At 37.5% G+C, this 27,836-nt stretch overlaps 3 protein-coding genes across 3 annotated transcripts; 1 reads left to right on the top strand and 2 right to left on the bottom strand.

Moving 5' to 3' along the window:
- Positions 1-1,816: 1,816 nt before the first annotated feature.
- On the bottom strand, positions 1,817-14,814 carry LOC130462954 (uncharacterized). The gene is made up of 5 exons (XM_056831951.1): positions 14,411-14,814; positions 3,525-3,857; positions 3,151-3,436; positions 2,585-2,933; positions 1,817-2,490 (listed from the first exon to the last, which is right to left on the bottom strand). The coding sequence occupies exons 1-5, from the start codon at positions 14,812-14,814 to the stop codon at positions 1,817-1,819; spliced, it is 2,046 nt and encodes a 681-aa protein (XP_056687929.1).
- An 82-nt stretch (positions 14,815-14,896) lies between these two features.
- On the bottom strand, positions 14,897-17,183 carry LOC130462953 (uncharacterized). The gene is made up of 3 exons (XM_056831950.1): positions 17,121-17,183; positions 15,832-15,896; positions 14,897-15,746 (listed from the first exon to the last, which is right to left on the bottom strand). The coding sequence occupies exons 1-3, from the start codon at positions 17,181-17,183 to the stop codon at positions 14,897-14,899; spliced, it is 978 nt and encodes a 325-aa protein (XP_056687928.1).
- A 4,347-nt stretch (positions 17,184-21,530) lies between these two features.
- Positions 21,531-27,632, top strand: LOC110776349 (cysteine-rich receptor-like protein kinase 44). The gene is made up of 7 exons (XM_021980904.2): positions 21,531-22,538; positions 22,744-22,890; positions 23,616-23,734; positions 24,214-24,424; positions 25,216-25,453; positions 25,985-26,135; positions 26,970-27,632. Exons 1-7 carry the CDS (start codon positions 21,737-21,739, stop codon positions 27,294-27,296), a joined length of 1,995 nt encoding a protein of 664 aa, XP_021836596.1. The 5' UTR covers positions 21,531-21,736; the 3' UTR covers positions 27,297-27,632.
- The last annotated feature ends 204 nt before the right edge of the window (positions 27,633-27,836 follow it).

The raw sequence follows: 27,836 nt of genomic DNA, 5'->3' as shown, positions 1-27,836 counted from the left end.
TTTTTGTAAAGTAACCATGATATGCGTGGTTTTGGGGGGAAGTTAGTTATGTGATTTTATTTTGGCAAAAAAATATCAAAACGACGTAGTTTTAACCCGGTTGCGTGTAGAGCTACACGCAACCGGGTGCACCTAATAATTTGCGCACTTGTATGGTGGTATTGTGACTTGATAAGTTTCTTTTGTCCTTGATGAAATTTCCTGGACAATAAAAAACAAAGAACTTAAGGCAAACATTGGACTTGACTCTTGAGTCTTGAAGGACACAAGCTTTGTCGAGTGTCAAGAATTCATGATCAACCAATCTCCCCAACTTGAATAGTTGTATGAATGTATGGTGTAATATGTTGACGCATTGTGACTTGAGTCACTTGACATAAAGTTTCTTTCAGTCATGTCATGAGGTAATTTCCTTGACAATAAATAACAAAGAAATTATGCAAACATTGGACATAACTTTTGAGGGACACAAGCATGTTACACGGGAAGTTGCTACATGTACTCAGAGGGTATCAAATAATAACATATCATATGCTCTAATTGCTTGTTGTTACATAAGCAATTTTACATGGGGATTAAAATTTAAATCTAAAATTTCAATCACATACAAGGGTATGATACTATTTCATACCCCGAGGGTAAATGTAGCCTTTTCGACGTACCATTTACAGTCTTATACTTCGTATAAAAGTCTCGTTTTTCATAAGAAGAATTGAAAAAAATATAGAGTAGTAGGATTTGATTGATTGAATATGAATAAGGCCATGTTCGGTAGCAGCTTTTGGAGTAGCGGGTAGTGTTTTGACCTAGTCTAAACACTAGTTTAAAAAAACGGTTATTTCATGAAATGCCCTCGAGTTTTGCTGTAATTCACCAAACGCCCATCAAGTTTCAACAATTCATAAAATACCCCTCACCATCCGTACAAATGCCCACCATACCCTTATTAATAACGTGCCGTTAGTCCGCCGTTAGCTAAGTTTCTAATTCACCAAATGCCCCTAAATTCAAACTTATTTCACCAAATGCCCCTAATCTCAAACTTATTTCACCAAATGCCCTAACATAAAATTTAGCTAGTTTTGTTGTTCCAACGGCTAGTTTTTTTGTATGAAAAGTAGCCGTTGGTTCTGGTAGGCTATAAAAGCCCCCTTGCTGGGTTGTTCATGTACTTTTGTTGTTGTTTTTCTTTGGTTTTCTAATCTTATAAGATTTCTATCATGAGTTTTGTTTCAAAATCATCTTCCACACACAATGAGTCCACATATATTAGAGTACCTAACAAATTTTGTTATTGTGGTAGGAAATTTGCCATCCGAAGCTCCGATACAACGCTCAATCCACAAAGGTTGTACTACAAGTGTGATCCTTGCAACAATCTAAGATGGTGCAAGGGAGTAGTTGAGCAAGAAAACAGGGGGCAGCAGCTCGAAGGACAACACAGGGGAAGCTTAGACGAAGGAGAAAGTGCTGAAAACAGGGGAAGCAATAATATGCAAGAGGAATTGAAGCAAATGAAGAAAAAGCTAAAACAACAACAAAAAGTAGTTAAACTTGTAATTCAAATGGGGATATTGATGTTTGTAACCCTACTATTTGTAATCATGAAGTAGACACAATGAATAAGAAATAAAATCACATTTCATAATTGTTGTTGCATAAATTCCACAAAATACCAAAATGGGAAGCATATCTGTTTTTTAGCTTCACTTACAACACATCTTTGCACTAACTACATCTGTTTTCTACTTAATGAATATGTGCAAGATCAAAAACTACCCAAAAAACCCACTGTGCTCCTAAAACATTCCCCACCTCATGCTTGCTTTGATTTCTTCCCTTTTGGTGCTGCCTTGGATGTGCTTGCTCCATCATCACCAGTTTTCCTCTTCCTTGTTGTAACCCTCTGTTTTGGTGGTGCCTTGGAACTGCCAGTGCCAGACTTGCAAGTCCTTGCATTGTGGCCCATCTCCTTGCATTTGCTACACTTTACTGAAGTGTGCCTCTTCCTCTTCTTAGCTTCCATAGCACCCCTCTTTCTTTGTTTAGGGGGTCTTCCAGCAGTCCTCTTAATTCCAGGAGGGTTAATGGTGGGAAGGTTGAACTCAGGCCACTGAGTAGGGTCAGGCATAGGGTGCATATGTTCTGCATATGCCAGCTTATAAGCAGCACCCTTGAAGAAATGGGACACAAAGTCCAGAGGGTCTAGTCTCTGGTTGTAAATGACCCTCAAACCATGTTTGCAGGGAATACCAGACACCTGCCAAACTCCACACCCACAGGTTCTACTGTCAATCTTGACTAGGAATTTCACATGGCCTTCCCTCACCTCATACTCCTCACCACCACATGGAGTAGAGTAGCAAAACCTGGATTCAGCTGTTCTCAACTCCAGTTCAACTTTGGCATGCTCAGTTAAGTCTTGAGGCTCCATGTCTGCTGCTTTGTCAAATCTGACCCCAATTCTCTGCATAGACCACTCCCTAATAGCTGCATTTTAACACAATAACCAAGTAAACATAAGAACATAATCACTGAAAATCTGACAGAAATAGAAAATGGGGAAAAAAACAGAACACAATACCTTCAAACAGTCTCAACACTGGTAAATCCCTGTAGGGCTTGGTGACAGCATTGAATGATTCCATAAAGTTTGTTGTGTTATGATCACAACACACTTCTGGCTCAAACTGATGTCTGGACCACTGCTCAGTACATGTATCCAAGTACTGTGTAGCCCTGGGATCAAAGTCAGTGATCTTCTCCATGGCCTTGTTGTACACATAGGGGTTGTAAGCATTAGCAGCTATCCAGAATAGTTTGTGGAACAATTCTCCACTCCAACCACCATTCTTGCAGTTCATGTACAAGTGGTGACTGCAACACCTTCTAGTGGCCTTAGGGAAGTTCTCATGTATAGCTAAATCCACCCCCTAAGATTAAACAATGGCAAGGCAAACAATATTAAACTGTGGGATTATTGGTGAATAAGTTTTAACTTTGGGGTATTTGGTGAATTAAGTTTTAACTTTGGGGTATTTGGTGAATTAAGTTTTAACTTTGGGGTATTTGGTGAATTAAGTTCAAACTTAGGGGTATTTGGTAAATTTATAAAAACTTGAATATAAGAGATAAAAGTTCAGAATTTACCCTCATTCTGTCACTGATGAATGTCCAGTCATCCTTGTTGCAGCCTTCTCTCTGAAACAGTGCCCTGAGGTTCCTCATGAAATAGGTCCAGCTCTCTTGGCTTTCAGTGTCAACAACCCCATAAGCAAGCAAGAATATCTCATTGTTGCCATCAATCCCCAAGGATGACAGCAGAATCCCCTTGAAATACCCACTAAGGTGAGCTTCATCAATTCCAATAATGGGCCTACACCCCTTCAGGAACCCCCTTACTTGTGCACCAAATGAGAAGAAGCAAGCCTTAAACCTTGAGTCCACATTCCCACCATCATTATGCCATGTGATCAATGCATAACTACCAGGATTAGTCTCTTTGATCATCTCTGCATATATACCTAGGTAGAAGGGCATATGCCTCACTAAAACTCCCATGGATAATCTCCTTAGCCACTGCCTTAACCTTGTAGAATAGCCTCTTGTTAACTTGTAGCCTAAACATTTTTTGAGTCACATTCTGCAATGTTTCTACAGGAACATCTAGGTTTGCTTCAATCTCTGGCAACAACTTCTTCACTAACCATTTGGTGGTCACTATGGGGTTCACCTCTAGTCTACCACACTGTTTATGCTCCCCAGTCAGTGATTTTATAGCCCAACTCATCTTATCAACCATCTTTGAAGCATAAATCCTCCAATCACACCCCTCAATTGCACAAACAGCAGTGTATCTTTGTTAGGTTATGATACATATGACAATTCATAAATCATGCGGAAAAACCATAAAGCCAGGAAAACATATTATTTACACATAATCATTTAGCATAGTTTAGATGCATACTCTTTGTTGCGTGCCTTCCCTAGCTGCGCCCGAACCGAACAAGAACAAGTCTTTAGGACTCCAAGTGTCGTCCCTCCGTAGATAGTCCACAGCACGTCCGGATCCGCCTTAAGATTGACCAACTAGAATCGCCCTTAAGGTACTATTATTTTCGGCACTTTATAGGCAAATGTGTGACTAAATTTTTCTCTCAAAAAACTCACTTTGAATACTTTGAAACTTGTTATAAATTGTGAGCCCTAGCCTCATATTTATAGGGGTATGGAAAGGGAATCGAAATCCTATTCAGATACAAATTAATTAAACCTAGAATCCTACAAGAACTCTAATTTAATTAATTCATCAAATAGAATTAGGAATTTAATCATTAACCGAACTCTGCATGTTTTAGGAAACGTGCACGAACACAAACACTTGCACACACACACGCACGGCAGCCACGATGGGCCCCCATGCGTGCGCGCGAGCAGCAGCCCACGCAGCGCCCGCGCGCGCTGCGCAGCCTGCTGGGCCTGGCCTTGCGCTGGGCCTGGCGTGGCTGTTTGTGCGGTGCGCTTGGCTTGCTGGGCGATGGCCTGGCTTCGTGCTGGGCCTCGTCCGGCAGGCCTCGTCCGATGCTTATTCGTACGATGCGCTTCCGATTAAATTTTCCGATTCCGGAATTCATTTCCGATACGAACAATATTTAATATTTCCGATTCCGGAATTAATTTCCGTTTCGAACAAATATTTAATATTTCCGTTTCCGGAATTATTTTCCGATTCCGGTAATATTTCCGATTCTGACAATATTTCCGTTTCCGGCAATATTTCCGATTCTGGCAATATTTCCATTTCCGATAATATTTTCCGATACGTACCATGTTTCCGTTTCCGGCAACATCTACGACTTGGATAATATTTATATTTCCGATACGATCCATATTTCCGTTTCCGGCAATATCATCGTTTCCGGAGTATTCATTTCTTGCCTGTGACGATCTTAGCTCCCACTGAAACCAAGATCCGTCGGTTCCGAATATTCATAGATGGAGTATTTAATGCCATTAAATACTTGATCCGTTTACGTACTATTTGTGTGACCCTACGGGTTCAGTCAAGAGTAAGCTGTGGATTAATATCATTAATTCCACTTGAACTGAAGCGGCCTCTAGCTAGGCATTCAGCTCACTTGATCTCACTGAATTATTAACTTGTTAATTAATACTGAACCGCATTTATTAGACTTAACATAGAATGCATACTTGGACCAAGGGCATTATTTCCTTCAGTCTCCCACTTGTCCTTAGGGATAAGTGTGCATTTCCTAATTCCTTTGTCGCTCGATGCTTGCTCTTGAACATAAGGTAAGAGTTGTCATCCTTATTACGTCCAGAGGTGTTCCTCGGTTTCAGAGTTCAACTGATCAAATAAACAGATAATCATAGCTTATGATTCATCCGAGCACGGCCATGCATTTCACAGTTTCTAGCTCTCCGAGTGGCCTTGTACAACTTTTAAGCATCTCATCCCGATTTATGGGAGGACAATCCCAATCTTGCGATCTTGAGATTAGACTTCGTTTGATAGGTGATTACCTGAGCGTTGCCTTTATAGCCTCCTTTTACGGTGCGACGGTTGGTCAACGTCAAAGCAACCAGTTCTCAAACAAGTAATCTCAAATCACTCAGGTATTGAGGATTTAGTGTCTAATAATTTAATGAAATTTACTTATGACAGATTTTCATCTCTTACAGTAAAGTTTCATAGGTCTTGTCCGATACTAGTCTTCCCAAAGTAAGTATCTATGCAAATGATTATGACATTGCCATGTCCACATAGTTCAAGAAACAGAACTACTAGTCATCTTGCATTCTAATCGTCTAACGTTTTCTATGCGTCCAATTTTATAGAAAACTCCGATTTAGGGACCATTTTCAACCTTTGACATTCAAGTTCACTTGATAGACATTTCTTAGTCACAGGACTGGTCCTGACTGTCTATCTTGAATATATCGTCAAATTGAAGGGACTCATCATTTAATAAACCATAAATTAAATGGAAAAATGAATTCATTTCATTTATTGTGAATGATTAACCAATAATGTTTTACAAAGATTTAAACTCTAAAACTTTAAAACATTAAACAGAGACATCAAAGCCATTCTCCAATATGCTTGATTCCCATAGCTGCAGTGTGCGAGTTGTGCTTCGCCTGCGGCAGAGGTTTAGTTAATGGATCTGATATGTTGTCATCAGTTCCAATTTTGCTTATCTCGACTTCTTTTCTTTCAACGAACTCTCGTAGAAGGTGAAATCTACGAAGTACATGCTTGACTCTCTGGTGGTGTCTAGGCTCTTTTGCCTGTGCAATAGCTCCGTTATTATCACAATACAGGGCTATTGGTCCTTTAATGGAGGGGACTACACCAAGTTCTCCTATGAACTTCCTTAGCCATATAGCTTCCTTTGCTGCTTCATGTGCAGCAATGTACTCCGCTTCAGTTGTAGAATCCGCAATGGTGCTTTGCTTAGCACTTTTCCAGCTTACTGCTCCTCCGTTGAGGCAGAAGACAAACCCAGACTGTGATCTAAAATCATCTTTGTCGGTTTGGAAACTTGCGTCCGTATAGCCTTTAACAATTAATTCATTCTCTCCACCATAGACCAGGAAGTCATCTTTGTGCCTTTTCAGGTACTTCAGAATGTTCTTGGCAGCAGTCCAATGCGCCTCTCCTGGGTCTGACTGGTATCTGCTCGTAGCACTGAGTGCGTACGCAACATCCGGGCGTGTACATATCATAGCATACATTATTGAACCAATCAATGATGCATATGGAATCCCATTCATTCATCTACGCTCATCAAGTGTTTTTGGGCACTGAGTCTTGCTTAGAGTCATTCCATGAGACATGGGTAGGTAGCCTCGTTTGGAGTCCGCCATCTTGAACCTATCAAGCACCTTATTGATATAAGTGCTTTGACTAAGTCCAATCATCTTTTTAGATCTATCTCTGTAAATCTTGATGCCCAATATGTACTGTGCTTCTCCTAGATCCTTCATCGAAAAACATTTCCCAAGCCAAATCTTGACAGAGTTCAACATAGGAATGTCATTTCCGATAAGCAATATGTCGTCGACATATAATACTAGGAAAGCAATTTTGCTCCCACTGACCTTCTTGTATACACAAGATTCGTCCGCGTTCTTGATGAAACCAAAGTCACTGACTGCTTCATCAAAACGTATATTCCAGCTCCTGGATGCCTGCTTCAATCCGTAGATTGACTTCTTTAGCTTGCATACCTTTTTAGCATTCTTTGGATCCTCAAAACCTTCAGGCTGTGTCATAAACACAGTTTCTGTTAAAACGCCGTTTAAGAAAGCAGTTTTGACATCCATCTGCCATATTTCGTAATCGTAATATGCAGCGATTGCTAACATTATCCGAATAGACTTTAGCATTGCAACTGGTGAAAAGGTTTCATCGTAATCCACACCGTGGACTTGCCTGTAACCTTTTGCGACCAATCTAGCTTTGAAAACTTCAAGTTTCCCATCCTTGTCCTTTTTCAGTTTGAAAACCCATTTGCTTCCAATGGCTTGGTAGCCATCTGGCAAATCGACCAAATCCCATACTTGGTTTTCAGACATGGAGTCTAATTCAGATTGCATGGCTTCTTGCCACTGCTTGGAGCTAGGGCTCGTCATAGCTTGCTTGTAAGTCGCAGGTTCATCACTTTCAAGTAATAGAACGTCATAGCTCTCGTTCGTCAAAATACCTAAGTATCTTTCCGGTTGAGATCTATATCTTTGCGATCTACGCGGGGTAACATTTCTAGATTGACCATGATTCTCACCAGATTCTTCTAAAGATCTCTGAGTTTCATCCTGAATGTCATCTTGAGCATTCTCTAGAGTTTGTTGTTCGACTCGAATTTCTTCGAGGTCTACTTTTCTCCCACTTGTCATTTTGGAAATGTGATTCTTCTCCAAAAAGACACCATCTCGAGCAACAAACACTTTGTTCTCAGATGTATTGTAGAAGTAATACCCCTTTGTTTCCTTTGGATAGCCCACAAGGATACATTTGTCAGATTTTGGATGAAGTTTGTCTGAAATTAATCGTTTGACGTATACTTCACATCCCCAAATCTTAAGAAAATACACATTTGGAGGCTTTCCAAACCATAATTCGTATGGAGTCTTTTCGACAGCTTTAGACGGAGCTCTATTTATAGTGAGTGCAGCTGTATTTAGTGCATGTCCCCAAAATTCTAATGGAAGTTCGGCCTGACCCATCATTGACCTGACCATGTCTAGCAAGGTTCTGTTCCTCCGTTCCGACACACCGTTCCATTGTGGTGTTCCAGGAGGAGTCAATTCTGATAGAATTCCACATTCTTTCAGATGGTCATCAAATTCATAGCTTAGATATTCACCGCCTCTATCAGACCGCAGTGCCTTAATCTTCTTGCCTAATTGATTCTCTACTTCACTCTGAAATTCCTTGAATTTGTCAAAGGATTCAGACTTATGCTTCATTAGGTAGACATAACCATACCTACTGAAGTCATCAGTGAAAGTGATAAAGTAGCTGAAACCACCTCTAGCATTTGTACTCATTGGTCCACATACATCTGTATGGATTAAACCCAATAGTTCATTTGCTCTTTCTCCAACTTTAGAGAAAGGTTGCTTTGTCATTTTGCCAAGTAAACATGATTCGCATTTACCATAATCCTCTAAGTCAAATGGTTCTAGAATTCCTTCCCTTTGAAGTCTTTCTAAGCGTTTCAAGTTTATATGGCCTAATCGACAATGCCACAGATAGGTGAGATCTGAATCATCCTTTTTGGCCTTTTTGGTATTTATGTTATATACTTGTTTGTCGTGATCTAATAAATAAAGTCCATTGACTAATCTAGCAGATCCATAAAACATCTCTTTAAAATAAAACGAACAACTATTGTCTTTTATTAAAAAGGAAAATCCCTTAGCATCTAAGCAAGAAACTGAAATGATGTTTTTAGTAAGACTTGGAACATGGAAACATTCTTCCAGTTCCAAAACTAGCCCGGAGGGCAACGACAAATAGTAAGTTCCTACGGCTAATGCAGCAATCCGTGCTCCATTTCCCACTCGTAGGTCGACTTCACCCTTGCTTAACTTTCTACTTCTTCTTAGTCCCTGTGGATTGGAACATAAGTGTGAGCCACAACCTGTATCTAATACCCAAGAAGTTGAATTAGCAAGTATACAGTCTATAACGAAAATACCTGAAGATGGAACGACTGTTCCGTTCTTCTGATCTTCCTTTAGCTTTGGACATTATCTTTTGTAATGGCCTATTCCATCACAATAAAGACAGCTTGATGTGGACTTGTCCTGCTTTGATTTAGCATTGCCCTTGGACTTTCCACCTTTCTTGAATGGTCTCTTTCTAGCCTTGAGTAAATCTTTGGCTTCACAGTCCAGTACTATTTCAGCCTTTCTGACAAGGTGAATAAATTCTGCAACTGTTTCTTCTCTTGGTTCACTTAGGTATAGTTGCTTGAAGCGACCAAACCCACTGTGTAGTGAATTGAGCAAGACAGAGACTGCCATCCTTTCGCTTATTGGTGTTCCTAGTAGACTTAGGCGATCAAAATATGAACACATAAGATCCACATGGAACCTCAGTGGGACGCCTACCCTCTGTTTAGTGCGAAGGAGCTGAACATGTGTTTCTTGGACCTCCATCCTATAACACCTGTTGGGAGAACTAACCTTTAGACCAGACATTGATTCAATCAACTCATGGACGTTCAGGTCCCTGTCCTCCGTACTTCCACGACAGATATCCCTCAGATTCTTGATGAGCGTAAAAGGTTCATAGGCTACAAACCTTTTAGCCCAATCATCAGGGATATTGTTCAGCATGAGACTCATAACCTTTTTGAGATCCGCATCCCAGGCGTAAAATCTCTCAGGGGTCATGTCTCTGGCATAGTAGCTTGGCATGGGATGTGACAGTACATACTCAAGTCCATTGAGTTTGACTATTTCAACTAGCTTAGCTTCCCATTCAAGAAAATTTGTCAGGTTTAGCTTGACCATAAGCTCAGAACCCATGATGATGTTTTGATTGTTGTTTGCCATATTAAAACTACAATTGAAAAGAATAAACAAATAAATAACCATTCACAGTTTCTCTTAATAAACTTAAATTCTAGCATACATGCATAATTCAATGTTTATTAAGCATTTTATTCAAATTATGTGTTCCGGCAGGTGTGAATAAAATGATTCCAAGATCCTAAAATCATTGAAGAACTAAGCACAGTTTGTCGACTTAATCCTAGAACATCTTAGGTAAGCAAAAGCCTTTTGCTAATAGTCTAGAAACTATTCTTGGTTGATAGGTACGTCTAAGAACTTATTAGGTAAACCTATCGAATTTGCCACGACATAAAAGGACTCCTTACTTATATCGTTGAGTTTCACCAAAACTAACATGTACTCACAATTATTTGTGTACCTTGCCCCTTTAGGACCAATAAGTAACACCTCGCTGAGGGAAAACTATTACTAGATTGATGTAAAGGATATCCAAGCAAGTGTATATTTTGGCATGGCACCTTTTAACTCAATTTTTAAGTTTGGAACTTAAGGCTCTTACTATGTTGGTTAGATTTTAAGTGAACTAAAATCCTTAATCATGCAACATAATCAAGCTTTTGATCTCATGCATTTTAAGACATATTTAAAACAATAAATAACTTAAAACATGCATAAGATATTTGTGATCTAGTATGGCCCGACTTCATCTTGAAGCTTTGACTTCAAAGTCCGTCTTGAAAATCTCCGTGGGAGGCACCATTTTCTTCAAATAGGATAAGCTATAACTAATTACAACTATTTGATGGTTCGCAGACCATATTTGAATTGAAAAATAACTTTGGTACTTTAGACCAATTACATTCAAATTAATGGTACGCAGACCATATTTTCTATCCTATTTGGGCCATACTAGTCACTTCATAACCTGCAAAACAGTACATATACAATATATACCATTCACCCATTCATTATCATGAATGGCCCACATAGCTGGTTAGTAAAACACATTATGCATCACGTAAACATTTGCAGCAATTAATCAAGGGCACCAATAATCTACCAATTATTCAGTCCTTATTAATTCTAATCAAGTTGTTTTAACCTTAAGGATTTGTAGACCTAATCAAGAGTTTATGACTAAAATACGCTCCCACTTAAACCAATAAATTCATATGCTTTACTAATTTTAAACATAAAAATGTATTTCTAGTCTAACCGGAAACATACAAATTTAATTAAAATTTAAAGCTCATATAAATTTATAATTGAATCCAAAAAGTTTAATTTAATTTCAGTCGTATTTAAATTAATTCATGATTTTAATTTTAGTAAAATAATTAGAATAAATAAAATTTATTATAATTACAATATTCAAAATTAAAATCCAAGAAAATAATTTAAATTATTAATTTTAAAATTAATTAAAATTACGTGAACTGGAATTTTCAAATTAAACATTCAAAACGATCTTTAATCGTAACGCAAACACCCTACGCGTTGCACGCCCATGGGCCGCACGCACACAGCCATTGCTGGCCATGTGCGCGCAGCCCATGCGCTCGTCGCATAGCTGCTGCATCCCCATCGCAAGCCTCCGCACGCATTGGTGCTCGCTGCGCGCGCCAGCGCTCATCGCACGCGAGCTATCGCTCGCAGTGCGCGCGCGACATCGCTCGCTGGGCGCGCGACATCGCTCGCTGGGCGCGCGACATCGCTCGCTTGGCGCGCGAGCCATCGCTCGCTGGGCGCGCGACATCGCTCGCTTGGCGCGCGAGCCATCGCTCGCTGGGCGCGCAACATCGCTCGCTGGGCGGGCGACATCGCTCGCTGTGCGCGCGAGCAATGCTGGGCGCAGCGCTCGTGGCACGCGAGCTTGCGCTCGCTGCGCGCGAGGCTGCGCGCTCTTGTGCGAGGCAGCGCGCGTTGTGGCGCAGCTCGCTTGCTGCCCACACGCGACTGCCTTGGCTCGCCCTTCGCCCATGCCCATTCGTCCATTGCTCGTGGCACACGACACAAGGCAGGGCTGCTGCCTTGTGCTCGTGCACTACGCCCTTGCTCATTGCATTCGTGCCGCACGGGCGACGAGCTCCCTTGCTCGTCGTCGCATGCCCGCATTATACAACACCCCTTAAGGGTAACACGAAGCGTCCATTGCTTCGTGCGTGCAAGTTTTATGAACGAATCGCATAAAAATTTAAAATTTATATTTAAAATTAATGACAAATTAATAAATAATATTAATTTCATAATTTTAGGGCGAAAAAATCGAAAATTTATTATCCAATTGATTTCCGATTGTTATGGATTCAAGTCTAGGTCATAAAAATTTAAAATTTATCATAAATTTACAATTTTTATGGTGGTTTTTAATCATAGGTTTCTAATTAAATTACAATTAATTATGAAAATCAAATTAATTCTAAATTATTCTAATTTTCAACAAATTAATCATAATTACAAATTAGATTGCATAATTAACAAGACTAGGCATTCAAACTTGTTAAACATATGCAGTAGGTCAATCAAAAATTCAAGATTTATCAACAAGAATCGCAAATATTTAATTTAACATCTTAAATTTACGAAATTTTGCATTCGAAAAACTAAAACCTTCGAAAAGTCATAGTTAGGCTTCGAATTTGAGAATTCTGGGTTCGGCAGAAAAGTACTATTTTTGTCAAAATTTTAGAATGCCTTTTACATGCGGAATTGACACAAAAATCACTCAATTCGGATGAGTAACGAAGAAACTGCCGAAAAACTGCGTACGTATAATTAAATAAACGCAATTTGCAATTAATTAACAATTACGAAAATTAATCACCCCTTTTAATTCTTGCAAATTTGTAATATTTAACCATGTTCATGCAATTTAGATTATGAAAATAATAAGGGGCTCGTGATACCACTGTTAGGTTATGATACATATGACAATTCATAAATCATGCGGAAAAACCATAAAGCCAGGAAAACATATTATTTACACATAATCATTTAGCATAGTTTAGATGCATACTCTTTGTTGCGTGCCTTCCCTAGCTGCGCCCGAACCGAACAAGAACAAGTCTTTAGGACTCCAAGTGTCGTCCCTCCGTAGATAGTCCACAGCACGTCCGGATCCGCCTTAAGATTGACCAACTAGAATCGCCCTTAAGGTACTATTATTTTCGGCACTTTATAGGCAAATGTGTGACTGAATTTTTCTCTCAAAAAACTCACTTTGAATACTTTGAAACTTGTTATAAATTGTGAGCCCTAGCCTCATATTTATAGGGGTATGGAAAGGGAATCGAAATCCTATTCAGATACAAATTAATTAAACCTATAATCCTACAAGAACTCTAATTTAATTAATTCATCAAATAGAATTAGGAATTTAATCATTAACCGAACTCTGCATGTTTTAGGAAACGTGCACGAACACAAACACTTGCACACACACACACGCACGGCAGCCACGATGGGCCCCCATGCGTGCGCGCGAGCAGCAGCCCACGCAGCGCCCGCGCGCGCTGCGCGCTGCGCGTGCTGTGCGCGCTGTGCGCGCTGCGCAGCCTGCTGGGCCTGGCCTTGCGCTGGGCCTGGCGTGGCTGTTTGTGCGGTGCGCTTGGCTTGCTGGGCGATGGCCTGGCTTCGTGCTGGGCCTCGTCCGGCAGGCCTCGTCCGATGCTTATTCGTACGATGCGCTTCCGATTAAATTTTCCGATTCCGGAATTCATTTCCGATACGAACAATATTTAATATTTCCGATTCCGGAATTAATTTCCGTTTCGAACAAATATTTAATATTTCCGTTTCCGGAATTATTTTCCGATTCCGGTAATATTTCCGATTCTGACAATATTTCCGTTTCCGGCAATATTTCCGATTCTGGCAATATTTCCATTTCCGATAATATTTTCCGATACGTACCATGTTTCCGTTTCCGGCAACATCTACGACTTGGATAATATTTATATTTCCGATACGATCCATATTTCCGTTTCCGGCAATATCATCGTTTCCGGAGTATTCATTTCTTGCCTGTGACGATCTTAGCTCCCACTGAAACCAAGATCCGTCGGTTCCGAATATTCATAGATGGAGTATTTAATGCCATTAAATACTTGATCCGTTTACGTACTATTTGTGTGACCCTACGGGTTCAGTCAAGAGTAAGCTGTGGATTAATATCATTAATTCCACTTGAACTGAAGCGGCCTCTAGCTAGGCATTCAGCTCACTTGATCTCACTGAATTATTAACTTGTTAATTAATACTGAACCGCATTTATTAGACTTAACATAGAATGCATACTTGGACCAAGGGCATTATTTCCTTCAATCTTCTACTGTCTGCCTTCTCAACACTTAACCCAAACCCCTCCTGTATACAATAGTCCTTAAGAACATCAAGAAAAGCCTCCCTATCTGTAAATATCAACCAAGGCTCAAGCTTAATTGAACCCCATTCCTGCTCAACATACACTTTCCCATTCTTGTAATTTTTGTCCATTTTTGAGCTCCCGTCTAAACAATCCTCAAATGACTTCTCATGGATTTCATCCATCAAATCCTCCAACCCCTCCTCTTCAAAAATGAAGTCACCAATGTCTGTTTCATCCTCACTGTCTTCATCACTCCCATCACTGCCAGTTTCCTCAAAGTCAACATCTTCACTGTCCTCATCATCCTCAACATCAGATATCACATCACTACCCTTACCCTTCCCATTCCTAGCAGCCCTTGTGTTTCCCCTACCAGATTTAGGAACATATGTTCCCATTTTGACTTGTGTTTTTTTCCCCACCCTAAACCCCTTAGGTCTAGCCCTTCCTGATTTTTTGGGTTTGGTTGGGACCACTTGTTCAGGTCCTGCTTGCTGTGATGGAGGTGGGGGGGGGGGGGGGGGGGGCAGTTTCAGGTGTTGCTTGTTGTGATGGAGGTGGGGGGGAAGTTTCAGGTTGTGTGGGCTGGGGTGCTTCTTGTGTGGGTTGTGTTGTTTCAGGTTGTGTGGGCTGGGGTGATTGTGGGTCAGTTTCAGTAGGCTGTGGGGGGGCAGGTTTTTGTTTCCTTTTTTTTGGGGTAAGTTTCTTCTTAGATTTTGATTTGGTAGGTTTCTTAGAGGGGGATTCTTGTGTTTGTGGTTCTGGTTCTGGTTGAGATAGGCCAGGAAACACTTCATCAGCATCATCTGAGGTAATTATCCTCACATACTCAACCCCATCATTCTCCACATCCACCACTGGGACCTCCATGGCAACTGTGAACCTCATTTGTTCCTCCATTTCCTTCCTAACCCTCTCCTTTTCCTCCTCTACCCTCCTCTGTTCTTCAGCCTCTTTTTGCATCCTCAAAACCTCTTCCTGTCTCTCCCTCATTTTCCTTTCATCCTCCTTCCTTTGCCTTTCAAGCAGAGCTACAGCAGACCTAAATGCTACCCCAGGACTGTCTGATTCCTCTACCCACAACTCTATGGTGTCAGTCCCCATATTCCACCCCCACATTCTCAGCATTACACTATCATCAACCAATTCTACCCTCCCAGTGGGTGAGTTAGTGTATAACCTAAACTTTTCAGGCAAAAACACATTTTGCTTAGTCGATTCCTCAAAAATATCTATGAATATGTCTATCAACTGACATTTATCAGTGTCTACAACCCTCACATCAAAGTCATGAGACTTATAGTGCAGCAACAACCAAACATCAGACATCCTAACACACAACAGCAAATCAACAAAAAAACATAAATTTCCATTAACAACTTGACATGCATGTCATTTAATTACTCAATTCCTACTTTATTTCATGAACACAAACAAACAAGTCATCATCCAACATCAAATTTTCCAGAAACCCTAAACCCTAATTTTGCGCAACACAAGTTTAAAAAAGCGAATAAAAAGTTCAGCGATTGACATTACATACCTTAAACGATGCGTGGGTAACCTTCGAACACGAAATTCAACACTTGAACTTCTACAGCTTCCTTGCCCAATTCGCCAAAATTCCCTTTCTGAGAAAGCGTGCGTGGTTCAAAACCCAGAAAACTACTTCACCAACTAAATGCGCACCAAAATTCAGAAGCTTTTTGTGAGATTGATGATGCAGTTATGGTGGAAGAAGGAAGAAGAACAGGGGAGAGAGAGAGAGAGAGAAGCAAAGCAGTTACAGGGTCTCGATTTTTTTGAACTTTGGAATGGGTAACAAGGGTAGGGAAGGGATATGGCGCCCAAAAGGAAAATAAGGGCAGAATGGTAAACTACCCGTAACGGAGACTTAACGTCTGTTAACAGTAAGGGTATGGTGGGCATTTGTACGGATGGTGAGGGGTATTTTATGAATTGTTGAAACTTGATGGGCGTTTGGTGAATTTCAGCAAAACTCGAGGGCATTTCATGAAATTTCCGTTAAAAAAATATGAGTGTTTGGCAAGGTAGTGTTTTAGGTAGAGGTTAGAGGTAGAGGTAGAGTTTGAGTAGCTTTTGTCAAATGTTAGAATATTAACGTTTCATCCTGATAAGTAGCTTTACAAATTATTCTCATATTCCACGTATATCACGCCTGCTCCATCTCCTCCAAAAATCCCACAACTCCCTCGCCTCCATTGAAGATCTCTAATCTCCTATGACGCTTGACTGGTGACTGACCCTTGTGATATTGAGGGTTGATAAGTATTTGTTATTAATTATGATGATTTCTTTTCGATTCGGGTACGTGTCGAACTTGTTGCTGGATGGCTTAATCATGTATTATGTTGTATTTTTCTATTGGAATTCGATGCTTGCTCGATTATGTGACTTTGATCACTAATATATGTTTTACTATATCATTGTTTGTTAAATTGGGATATGCTTCTGTTTCTTGATTTTTTGTTGAAGGGTATTTGTGTTTTGGCGGCGACGGTGATGGTTTTGTAAGGCACAAAGGCAGTGTTCTGCAATGTAACAGTATATTGAGCAAGGGTTGACTGAGCAAGCGCGCGTTTTGCATTATAACAACTGTACATGGAAATTAGAGGATATTGCATAGTTAGTTTTGCTAATGGAATTTTACTTTTCAAATTGTAGATTAGTCATATTCCATTACATTGGTCAATTGGTCATGTTCTTCTTTGAAACTCCAAACATCAAAACTGTTGACAATGGTCATGTTTATGGTCTATTAAAGATGTCAGTTACCATGGAGTAGGGAGTTGTAATGAAATGAAGGATGTCCGTGACCGTATTGCTGATGATTTATGGAAAGCTAGAAGAAACTTTTAATTATGGTAAACTATATACATTTAACATGATCGATTTGACGTTATTTATTTGTTAAGATGAACAATGTAGTCTTTTTTATTTGTATGAAGCCATTACTTCCGTATGTTACTTTCATAGTCAAGCATGATTACCAAAATAAATAATTACGTTAATGGATTGAATTTATTTTATTTTCTAATTAAATATATTATTTTGATTATCTTTTGTAACTTCAACCGCTACTTTTGCCAAACACTCATAATATCAACCGCTATCTTGACAGCTAACCGTTACCCGCTACTAATTGACAGCTACCCGCTACTCTGACCGCTAAACGCTACTCTGACCGCTAAACGCTACTCAACAGCTAAAAGCTACTCGCTACCGCTAGCTTTACCGAACAGGTAAAAGTTCTAAACAAATGAGATTTTAAAATAGGGACTTACTTTTTGGGAGGATAAATCTCCCTGAACTCTATTGTAACTTTTTCGAAGACCCTTTAATTTAATCGGTCCAAGCTTGCATCAAAAAGAAAAAAAAATAGAGACTTACTTTGTAGAATTTTATTTTGTATTAATTTAAAAAGTAAATAAACGAAAATGAAATCTTGTTAAAAAGGATGATGTACTATCTATTGGACAAGAAAAAAGTTGTTCTAAAGACTCCCTTTAATGCTCTAATAAATTCGAGAAGACGAGACAATAATGTAAACAAGTTAATAATTGGGTCCATTTCACCTTATAGACAGGGGTTGGCCTCATTCTCCAACAACCAATGTCAATGATGCTGTCAATTGTGTCAACTTAGCACTAATATTTTTTTCTAGGTGGAAACTAATTAATATTAGAGTGGACTTGGCTATTCTTTCCTTTTCCCTTAGGAAAGTGGCACTACTTTCTTCCAACTTGCTCCACAAATCAAGTTTATCAATTAGTTTCGTTGTGTTCCTTTTGGATGCTCCTAAGTCCTATGTGAGCTACTACCTTCGTTTCATAATATTCTTTATACTTACTATTTGCATGGATTTTAATGTAATAATCGGTAATATATCTTATTTCGTGTAAGAAAAAATTTATAAAAAGTTGATATTTTAATATACAATAGTGAAAATTTATGGTCAAAATTTTCAACTTTAGAAATATTTTTCAAACCGTAAAGAATTAATGAAACCGAGGTACTCCGTAGTATCTTACATTCTTATATTACTAGTTTTCTGTGCACGCGATGCGTGTTTGTAATTTAAAAACGTACATGTAATAATACTTACTTGGTTAACTATCTTTTGCCCTTTTATTGATAATTTTTTTCATAGTTTTAATATTTGGTGATTTTAGTACTCCGTAAGGGGGTGTTTGGTTGGGGGTCTTCAGGAAAGGGAAAGGTAATCAACTACCTTTATTCCCTTTCTTGTTGTTTGTTAGACCAATTCAATCATTCCCATTACCCCCTTGATTCCCCAACATCCCTCTACCATGATTCCCCATCCCCCCCCCCCCCAAGGAATCACCCTAACCCCCAAACTCCTCTTCACCCAACCAACTTAACTACCACTTTGACCATTCTTGACCACCACACCACCACCTGTGCCGCCACCACCGAAACCCCCAAAACCCAGAACCTCCGATCCTTACAATCACCGAACCACCACCCAACACCACTCTACAACCACCGAAACCACCGTACAACCACCATACCCCCACCCAACAACCCTCTACCGCCACCAAAACCACCATACCACAACCAAAACAACCCTAATAACCATCGAAATCATATTACCCAACACAAAAACCAAGTATCCAACCCCCGAAATTGACCCCAACTTCCAAAACAAACCCTAATCTTGTCGGAAAATTAGATCTAAAAGAGAGATGAAAAATAGAGGAGAGAGAAAGAGGGGGAAGGGACGCGAGGCGGCAGCGCCCGAAGGCAAAGGCGACATTCGTAGTTCTTCGCGGTGGCGGAGGCACTCGTAGTTGCTTCGTGGTGGGGAGGCGGCGCTGGTGGGGAGACGTCGCGAAAACAATGAAACGGCAGCGGGTGGTGGATATGGTGGTGTTCCTGACCAGAAAGTTTCGTGGATGCGGCGGATGGGTAGGCGGTGGAGTGGGGTGGGTATGCGGTGGAGAGGGGTGGCGGTGGAGGGGGCAGGATGAAGTTCTGTGGTGGTTGTAGATTTAGGGAAGGGGTGGTGGGAATAATGGATTTCCTTTTGATTTTTGTAAACCAAACCACTTGTGATAATCTAGGGATTTCCTTTCCATTCCTTTTCAAACCCTTTCTTGATTCTATTCCCTTTAGTCCTTTACCCAGTGTGAACCAAACGGCCCCTAAGTATCTTTAAAATTGATTCCCTTTTATATTATAATATATAAAAAAAATTATGTTTAATTTGTTTTTGTTTTTTGATATCTTCTCCTTAAAAAAAAATTGTTTGTTTAATATATTTTATTTTTAAAATTTTAATAAAGGACAAAATAGACAATTACATCGCTTCAAGAGTTGTATAATAGTATACATTTATTTATGGGAAATTCTCTTTGGTAGCATTATACTTTCGTAAATTCTCATTGATAACAAAATCTTTTCCACTTTCTCAAAAATAGCATTAGTAATCTAAATTTTCTCCAATGTAACATTATTCCAGTAATTTCTTACTTAACCAATCTAATACTCCGTACTGACTATGGTTAAATATGATAGAATTACTAAATAACCCTCTATTTACTATAGTAAAATATTCTCAAACAACCTTCACTTAAATGTTGCAGAAGGACTCAGTCTCAGAATAGGTGAAGTTGACTTGAATCTCAGCCTTGTAAACAATCCCGGTTCCATCCACTTGATCACATTTGTGATTCATCCTTTGGAATGCTACGAGTCTCCAACTCAAATCTTTGTTGCTCCTAGCGAACCACTCTTCCATCCTACTGCTATACAAATTCCATCTACTCCTTCCCAAAAAATGCTAGCCCGATCCCTAAAATGGCGACATTCCAATTGCAAATACTATGATGATATGATTAATGCTCTTATTTTTTGACCGAGTTGAAAATAAGGGGGGAAATGAGGGGCCGGAGGAAATGGTAACTAATGTTTGAGGAAAATAAAGTAACCATGGTTAATTCTAATTAGATTAATTAAGTCAAAATTATTGAAATAATGTTATATTAGAGAAAACTTAGATAACTAAGGCTATTTTAGAGAAAGTGACAAAATTTTTGTTACCAATGAGAATTTGCAAAAGTATAATTCTACCAAAGAGAATTTTCCTTTATTTATTACCTATTTATTTAATAAAGCAAAAACGATCCAAACCGAGTTAGTCAATAATGACTTTTCGAAGTGGTAGCGAATGTTAAAAAAAGTAGTCCTTAAATTCTTGCGCACTAAGTGGTGTTTACTTGTGTTACAAAACCATATCATTGAACTTTTAAACCATTTTTTTCAGTTATTTTTACACTTTTTTTACTCCCTCTGTTCCGGATTAATTGTTACAATTTTCTTTTTCGTCCGTCCCAGATTAGTTGTTACACTTCTAAATCAGGAATGACCCCATAATTATTATATTGTCTCTCTTCCCACTAATTTTCTTTTTGTCCCCACCCCCTCTTTTATTCAATTAAAAAATTACCCCACTAACTCCTATCCCATCTATTTTTTCAATAAAATAACAATTGATAACCAAACAACCACTTATCATCTAAAACTTTGTGCAAGGTAAGTGTAACAACTAATCTGGGACGGAGGGAGTAATTTTTTGAACAAGCGTCAGAATTTGCTTTGTTAACCTTATTTATGTTTATTTTAGAAATATTAAATTCAGATAAGTTTAGTTAAAATGAAAATAAGGTTATTATAGTACAATTTATAACTAAATCCATTTCTTTTGTCAATTAGTATGTCTACTTGGCTAAATATGATTAAGCTAAATCTTTGTCCAAATATTATTGGGATTTGTTATAATAATCTCCTGTTTCTTTAATCGAAGCTTTAAAACTTGAAATAATGTATACCGGCCGTATACTAAAGGAGAAAATTCATCCATTATCCACTTATCATTACTTACCAATTTTTCAATTTTGGCGTGCCGAATTACTTTTATATTTTATCCAAATTGCCTATACTTTTCCACCTTCAATTCCTCGTCCATAGTCCATTGTCAAGTACTCAATTGAGTAGGACCTTTGACCTCATTTTGCACCCAATTTTTTTATTTTTATAAGTACCTCATTTTGCACCCATTAACAACGTAATTTATTTATGATATCAATGAAATTTTGGTCTAATGGTTAATACTGTGGGTCTGTGTATAATGTTTTACCGCTCGTTGCACCAAATTATAGTTGATGTCATCGAAGTCAACTTTGGTCGTCTTAAGCAATTCGAAGTCAACTCATATACTACGTATAAATCAAAGAGAAAATCTCCTTTCATACTGTGATAACATTTCTGGTTTTTACCATGAAATTAATCAGTATTCTCATCCTTGTAACTCAACTAATTTTTATCATCCCAAAAACCTCAGCCCAATTTCGCTACCAGTTATGTGGAGACCCTTACTCCACACCCAGTTCATACCAAACAAACCTCAACACAACCCTGAATTCCATGTCTTCAGACACCCGAATCAACTACGGCTACTACAACTTCACAACCGGTAAAAACCCGAACAAAATCGAAGCAACAGTCCTCTGCAGATCCGATATCTCTATCAATGACTGCAGAAGTTGTGTCCATTATTCAGTTACTACTCTCCCTGTAGCCTGTAACAACACAAAACAAGCCTTTGCATTTACTGATAACTGTGTAACATATTACACAGACAGCAAAGCGTTTCATGTTTTAACAGATGAGCCTAATTTCGCCCTTCGGTTTGATGGAAATACCACTACTGTCCCTAAGTTAAAGTTTAACAGTTCACTTACTACATTAATGTCCAGTTTGAAACACAAGGCTTCTTTGGGAAATTCTGAGATCAAATTTGCTACAGGAAAGATTGATCTTACTCATAACCAGCCCTTGTATGGTCTTGTTCAGTGTAGTCCTGATTTATCTAAAGATGACTGTGTTGATTGTGTTGAATACCTTATTTCTAGTGTGTTCTATAAGTATTTTATAATTGCTAAACCTTTGTTTATTGCTAAAGGAGGAAGGGTGGTTTCGCCTAGTTGTAATGTTCGGTATGAACTCTACCCTTTCTTTAAAAATGTGACTTATAATGCTCAACCGCCTGCTGCCAACAGAAATACTACTTCTGCACAAGGTAAAACAACTTCAATTCTCTTGCTACTTACTTCTTTCTGTTTGTTTATAGTCGATGATTAATTTAGGTTATGTTTTGTTCACCTTATTCCACTTATTTCCTGAAAAATAAGTTTAGATAAGTTCAGTTAAGTTCAGATAACCTCAAAAAGTGAAAATCAGATGAATAGAATGCACACTGATATATTATGGATTTGCTTTTGTAGGTATAACAGCACACAGCAGAAAGTCCACTAAAATCACTGAAATTGTTGTTCCAATTGTTGGATCATTAGTACTCATCATCATAGCTTCAGTCTGCATCTTATTACGAAGGAAGAAGCAGAAGACAAAGTTTAGTGCAAGTTTTAACAGTAAGCTAATACTTCACACTTCCTTCATCTGTTTTTACTCGCAACGTTGATCACTTTTACACATGCTAATGCATAACTTTGAAAATACACATTGAGACAAATTTAACAAGATCTCACGTTCCTTTAAAAAACAGTTTTTTATGTTATACTCCCTCCGTATTTATTTAAGGGATACACTTGGACGAACACGGGTATTAAAAAGAAGAAATTGAATGAAATAAAGTAATAAAACAAGTGGGGCTGAGTTGATATTTTAATAAGTAAAACAAGTGGGGAACCATGTTATTTTAGGGGGTGGGGGTGGGGTGTAGATAGATTATTTAATTAGATGGTAGGGTTGATAAGTTACTAAAAATGGTAAGTATATCTCTTAAATAAATACGGTCGGAAAAAGCAAGTGTATCTCTTAAATAAATACAGAGTGAGTATATAAATCATCAACAATAGTCAAATAAAATGTGTGAATAGCAGGGGCGGTTCTTGGGGTGTGAAGGGTGATCGATGACACATGCCCCAAATTTCAGATATAATATAATCAGTTTCCTAACTCCTAAGTATTAACAAAAACAACAATGGAGTATAGTGTTTTAACAAGTCCTTTTATTTTATTATTCAAGCTTGAAACAATAGATTAAAAGTTCAACAAATTACATAAATGAAGTTGTGTAATTTATTGTTTATTTTTTAATTAGTCTAATGCCATTCATATGATATGATTTACACAGAGGAAGAAATGGACACCCTTCAATCCTTGCAGTTCAGTACTGGGGTAATCAAGGTTGCAACACAGAATTTCGCAGATGATAATAAGCTAGGAAAAGGTGGATCCGGGACTGTTTATAAGGTATTACTCTCTCCGTTTCTTTTTGTTCGTTACGTTTGGTATTTCGCATGTTTATTAACGACTAATTAATGTGCATTAAGATTCCTCTATTTTTTTTATTTAAACAAGAAAAATTACGTTTATTTATAATGATTCACTTTTATCAAAATTTCGATGTTGGAAAAATGAGAAAAATTTAATGTCCCAATAGAAAAGTGTGAGATATTAAATGACCCAATAGAAAAATTTAATGTCCCAATAGAAAACATTTTGAAACACTCAAAAAGGAAAACGTAAAGAACAAAAGGAAACAGACGGAGTAATTATTACTCACTGATTATATGTGTCTAGGATTATATCAAAATGCAGAAACTTAGAAGAACATATCTTTGTTTGATTTTTTTTGGATGCAAACACGGTACGTTAATTAAAAATAGTTAAAGAGTTACAACTTACAAGAGAGTTCAAGGAGGCTTATCTTTGTTTGAATTGATTACCAGGGGAAGCTGCCTAATGGTCAAGAAATAGCAGTGAAGAGATTTGAAAGGGATGCAGTTTTAGGGGAAGAACAGTTCAAAAATGAAATTCTGACACTAGCCAAGCTTCATCACAGGAATTTAGTAAGGCTTCTTGGATTCTGCTTGGAAGGAGATGAAATGCTTCTTGTTTATGAGTTTGTTGTCAATAAAAGCCTTGATAACTTCCTATTCGGTTAGTACTTTTTACTTTGCTGGTAGCCATTTTTACTGTGCTGCATACTATAGTTTGTAGAAAACATCTAAGACTATGTTCTGTTCGACTTATTTTGACTTATTTCAGACAAAATAAGTTCAGGATAAGTTCAGTCAAAATAAGTCCAATAGAACAAAAAATATTTATAGGATAAATTGTTTTTTACCACCTATAAAAATTAAAAAATTATTTTTTACCACTTAAAAAATTAAAACTTGTATTTTACCACCTAAATAAATATCAAAATTTGTTTTATATCACCTGAAAACGAAAAATTTGATGAAACTTTTATGTATAGCTACCTAAATCAATTTCTCTCCAATTTTTTTTTCACTCTCTATGTGATTTTCTTTAACTCTTTTTACCTTTCCCTCTTTACTTTCATTAACTTTTGTCAATTTTGTCAATTAATGGTGGTGAAAAATTAAGTGAATTCATGAAAAATAAGGAAAGGTGGGAAGAGAAAAGAGTTAAATACATGAGATCGTAGAAGAATAGAACATATCAGAATTATTACCGTTATTGTGGCGCCCACCTAACATTTTAATTTATTTTCCAATGTTCAAGGGGTAAAAAACAAGTTTTAAACTTTTTATGAAATGCTTCTTGTTTATGAGTTTATGAGTTTGTTGTCAATAAAAGCCTTGATAACTTCCTCTCCGGTTAGTACTTATTACTTTGTTGGTAGCCATTTTTACAAGCCTGCGTAATACAGTTCACAAATTCTTATTTACAAGTGGTATACAATAAATATTGTAACTCAAATGCAGATCCTATACACCGGAAAGCTATGCACTGGGATACACGTTTCAAAATTATTAATGGCATTGCAAGAGGACTCCTTTACCTACACGAAGATTCAAGACTAACAGTTATACATCGTGATCTCAAAGCTCCTAATGTACTGTTAGACTCTGATTTCATCCCTAAGATTGCAGATTTTGGTCTGGCAAAGTTGTTTAAGACGGATCAAACACAAGCACTAACAAGCAAAGCAGTTGGTACCAGGTAATTAAATAAATGTTATGTACCGGTTATTATTAGAACAAATTGTTATTTTTATCACTTATAAAAATCAAAATTTTAATTTTTACCAGCTTATAAACTAAAACTTGTATTTTACCACCTACAATTTCCCTGCAATTTTTTACACTCTATATGTGATTTTCTTGAACTCTTTTACCTTTTTCTCTCTACTTCCATTAATTTTTGTCAATTTTGTGAATTAGTGGTGGTGAAAATTAAGTAAATTCATGGAAGATAAGGAAACGGGGGAAGAGAAAATAGTTAAATACATGAAATCGTAGAAGAAGAGAACATATCGGAAATATTACCGTTATTGTGACGTCCCACGGTCCCACCTAACATTTTAATCTATTTATCAATTTTCAAGTGGTAAAAAAACAAGTTTTAATTCTTTTTAGGTAATAAAATATAAATTTTAATTTTTTTAGATAGTAAAAAACAATTTGTTCTCAAATTATTTTGGTTTCTGAATTTTTAACTTAGAATTGAAAGATGACATTATCTTTGTTGCAGAGGATATATGGCACCCGAGTATTTGAGCCAAGGTCAAGTATCAATCAAGTCGGATGTGTTCAGCTTTGGTGTACTCGTTTTGGAGATTGTAAGCGGCCAAAAGATCAGCTCTTTCCAAATCGGAGAAAATCTGGAAAATCTGCTTGCTTTTGTAAGTGTGACGTAATTGCGTTATTTATTCTTGCACTAAACTTGGTATGAACAGATCAGATTCAATTTAGTAAAATTTTGAAGGCTGACCACAAAAAACATAAAAATATTTTTGAAATTTTCATATTTTTGTTTTCTTCGGTAGTTTCTAAAAACTACTTGGTATAAAATAAAAAACGATACTGATTGGGCCCTATAAAATATTTGCATTTAGATTCAACAGAACAATAAAAAGAATATGGTCACTTCGTAATTTAACCACAAATAAATATTTATAATCTTTATTATTTTCAGGAATTTTTTGTCATTTAACACCTTATTTAATTTTTAATATATTTAAACACCTTAAAAAAAAAAAATAGAAATCAACTCCACTTAAAAATTTCCATTAGGAAAAACGTTGGTTTAAAAATATGCTAAAGTTCCCAAGACATGATTTGATGGTAGACAACTCCTTCTACAATCACATCATGCCATAGCATAGTTAAACTAAAACCAACGTTTTTTCTAACGAAAATCATAAATTGGTGTTGATTTCTAATATTTTTGTTTTTTTAAGGTGTTTAAATATAATAAAAATTAAGTAATGTGTTAAATTACAAAATTTGGTGTTTCTAAGGTGTTAAATGACAAAAAAATCCTTATTTTCAAGAAGAATTTATTGTACAACTCAAACTTAAATTATTAATTTTGGTTTTTAAAAAAGTGAAGTTTTGGAGGGAAAAACAACTGTGCTTTAATATAATTACTATAATATATATATAGATATAAAGTTTGTCAAAAGTTTAAAACATATCAGATTTTCTTAACAATGGATATATATTTGATTTCTTAGGCATGGAAATGTTGGCAAGAAGGCAAAACATGGAGTGTTATAGACCCTATGTTGTGTTCTACTTCAAGCACTGAGATACTGAGATGCATACACATCGGGTTGCTGTGTGTTCAAAACAACATGGGCGACAGGCCTACTATGTCTGATGTTTCTCTTATGCTAAGTAGCATTAGTATGACTCTTGATGCGCCTTTTCAACCAGCATTTTTCACACAAAGCCGCGCCATGCTTCTCAGTGAGCCTTCACAAGGCAGTGCATCAGATCAGTCTAATGGGAGATCATGTTCAACTAATGACATTTCTTTGACAGAGCTCTACCCTCGTTGATACAGAATTATAGGCTCAATCAAGAGTATACATTGCTATGATTTTATTGAAGATAGCGTAGTTATCCTAGCTACTTGAAAGAACTTTTTAGGGGGTTTAGTGGTATAGGTTATTTATCATGTATGAAGTACTACATTATAAGCGTTTACTTATCAATAATTTGTATATTTAGCTACAAAGAAGATTTCTTTACTCTTAAGTCTTAAGAGCAATATACGTTAGCAAGTTATTCCTTCCATCCCTAAAAGATTAATATTGCACCGTAGGAAATATTTACTTTATTAAGAATTGAGGATAATCAAAAGCAAATGAGTAGGTAGATTTATCTTTTAGTTAGATACGAGTATCAAAATGGATATCTATTTTTAGATCTCGAATTTTTATAAATACTGTCAATTTTTTTTTTTTTTTTATGAATTAGAAATATAAAAAATCTCCGTTGAAAAATAATCATTAGATGATTTTTGATGTCATGTCACGTGGCGGGTTAAAATTGAATGAATTTTTCCACTCCAAATCTAAAAAATCCCCATGCCAAGA

This window comes from Spinacia oleracea, chromosome 6 (assembly GCF_020520425.1).
Source record: "Spinacia oleracea cultivar Varoflay chromosome 6, BTI_SOV_V1, whole genome shotgun sequence".
Taxonomy (NCBI): Eukaryota; Viridiplantae; Streptophyta; class Magnoliopsida; order Caryophyllales; family Amaranthaceae; genus Spinacia; species Spinacia oleracea.
This window is presented reverse-complemented; position numbering and strand designations above follow the sequence as displayed.

Coding starts and splice junctions, on each gene's coding strand:
- LOC130462954 (XM_056831951.1), bottom strand. CDS start 14,814: ATGGGAACATATGTTCCTAAATCTGGTAGGGGAAACACAAGGGCTGCT. Junction 3,437..3,524: donor GCATATGCCCTTCTACCTAG/GTATATATGCAG, acceptor TGTGGACTCAAG/GTTTAAGGCTTGCTTCTTCT. Junction 2,491..2,584: donor AGTGTTGAGACTGTTTGAAG/GTATTGTGTTCT, acceptor GTTAAAATGCAG/CTATTAGGGAGTGGTCTATG.
- LOC110776349 (XM_021980904.2), top strand. CDS start 21,737: ATGAAATTAATCAGTATTCTCATCCTTGTAACTCAACTAATTTTTATC. Junction 22,539..22,743: donor AAATACTACTTCTGCACAAG/GTAAAACAACTT, acceptor TTGCTTTTGTAG/GTATAACAGCACACAGCAGA. Junction 22,891..23,615: donor GTTTAGTGCAAGTTTTAACA/GTAAGCTAATAC, acceptor TGATTTACACAG/AGGAAGAAATGGACACCCTT.
- LOC130462953 (XM_056831950.1), bottom strand. CDS start 17,183: ATGACCATTGTCAACAGTTTTGATGTTTGGAGTTTCAAAGAAGAACAT. Junction 15,897..17,120: donor AACATGACCAATTGACCAAT/GTAATGGAATAT, acceptor GCGCAAAATTAG/GGTTTAGGGTTTCTGGAAAA. Junction 15,747..15,831: donor GTTTGTGTTCATGAAATAAA/GTAGGAATTGAG, acceptor GTTGTGTGTTAG/GATGTCTGATGTTTGGTTGT.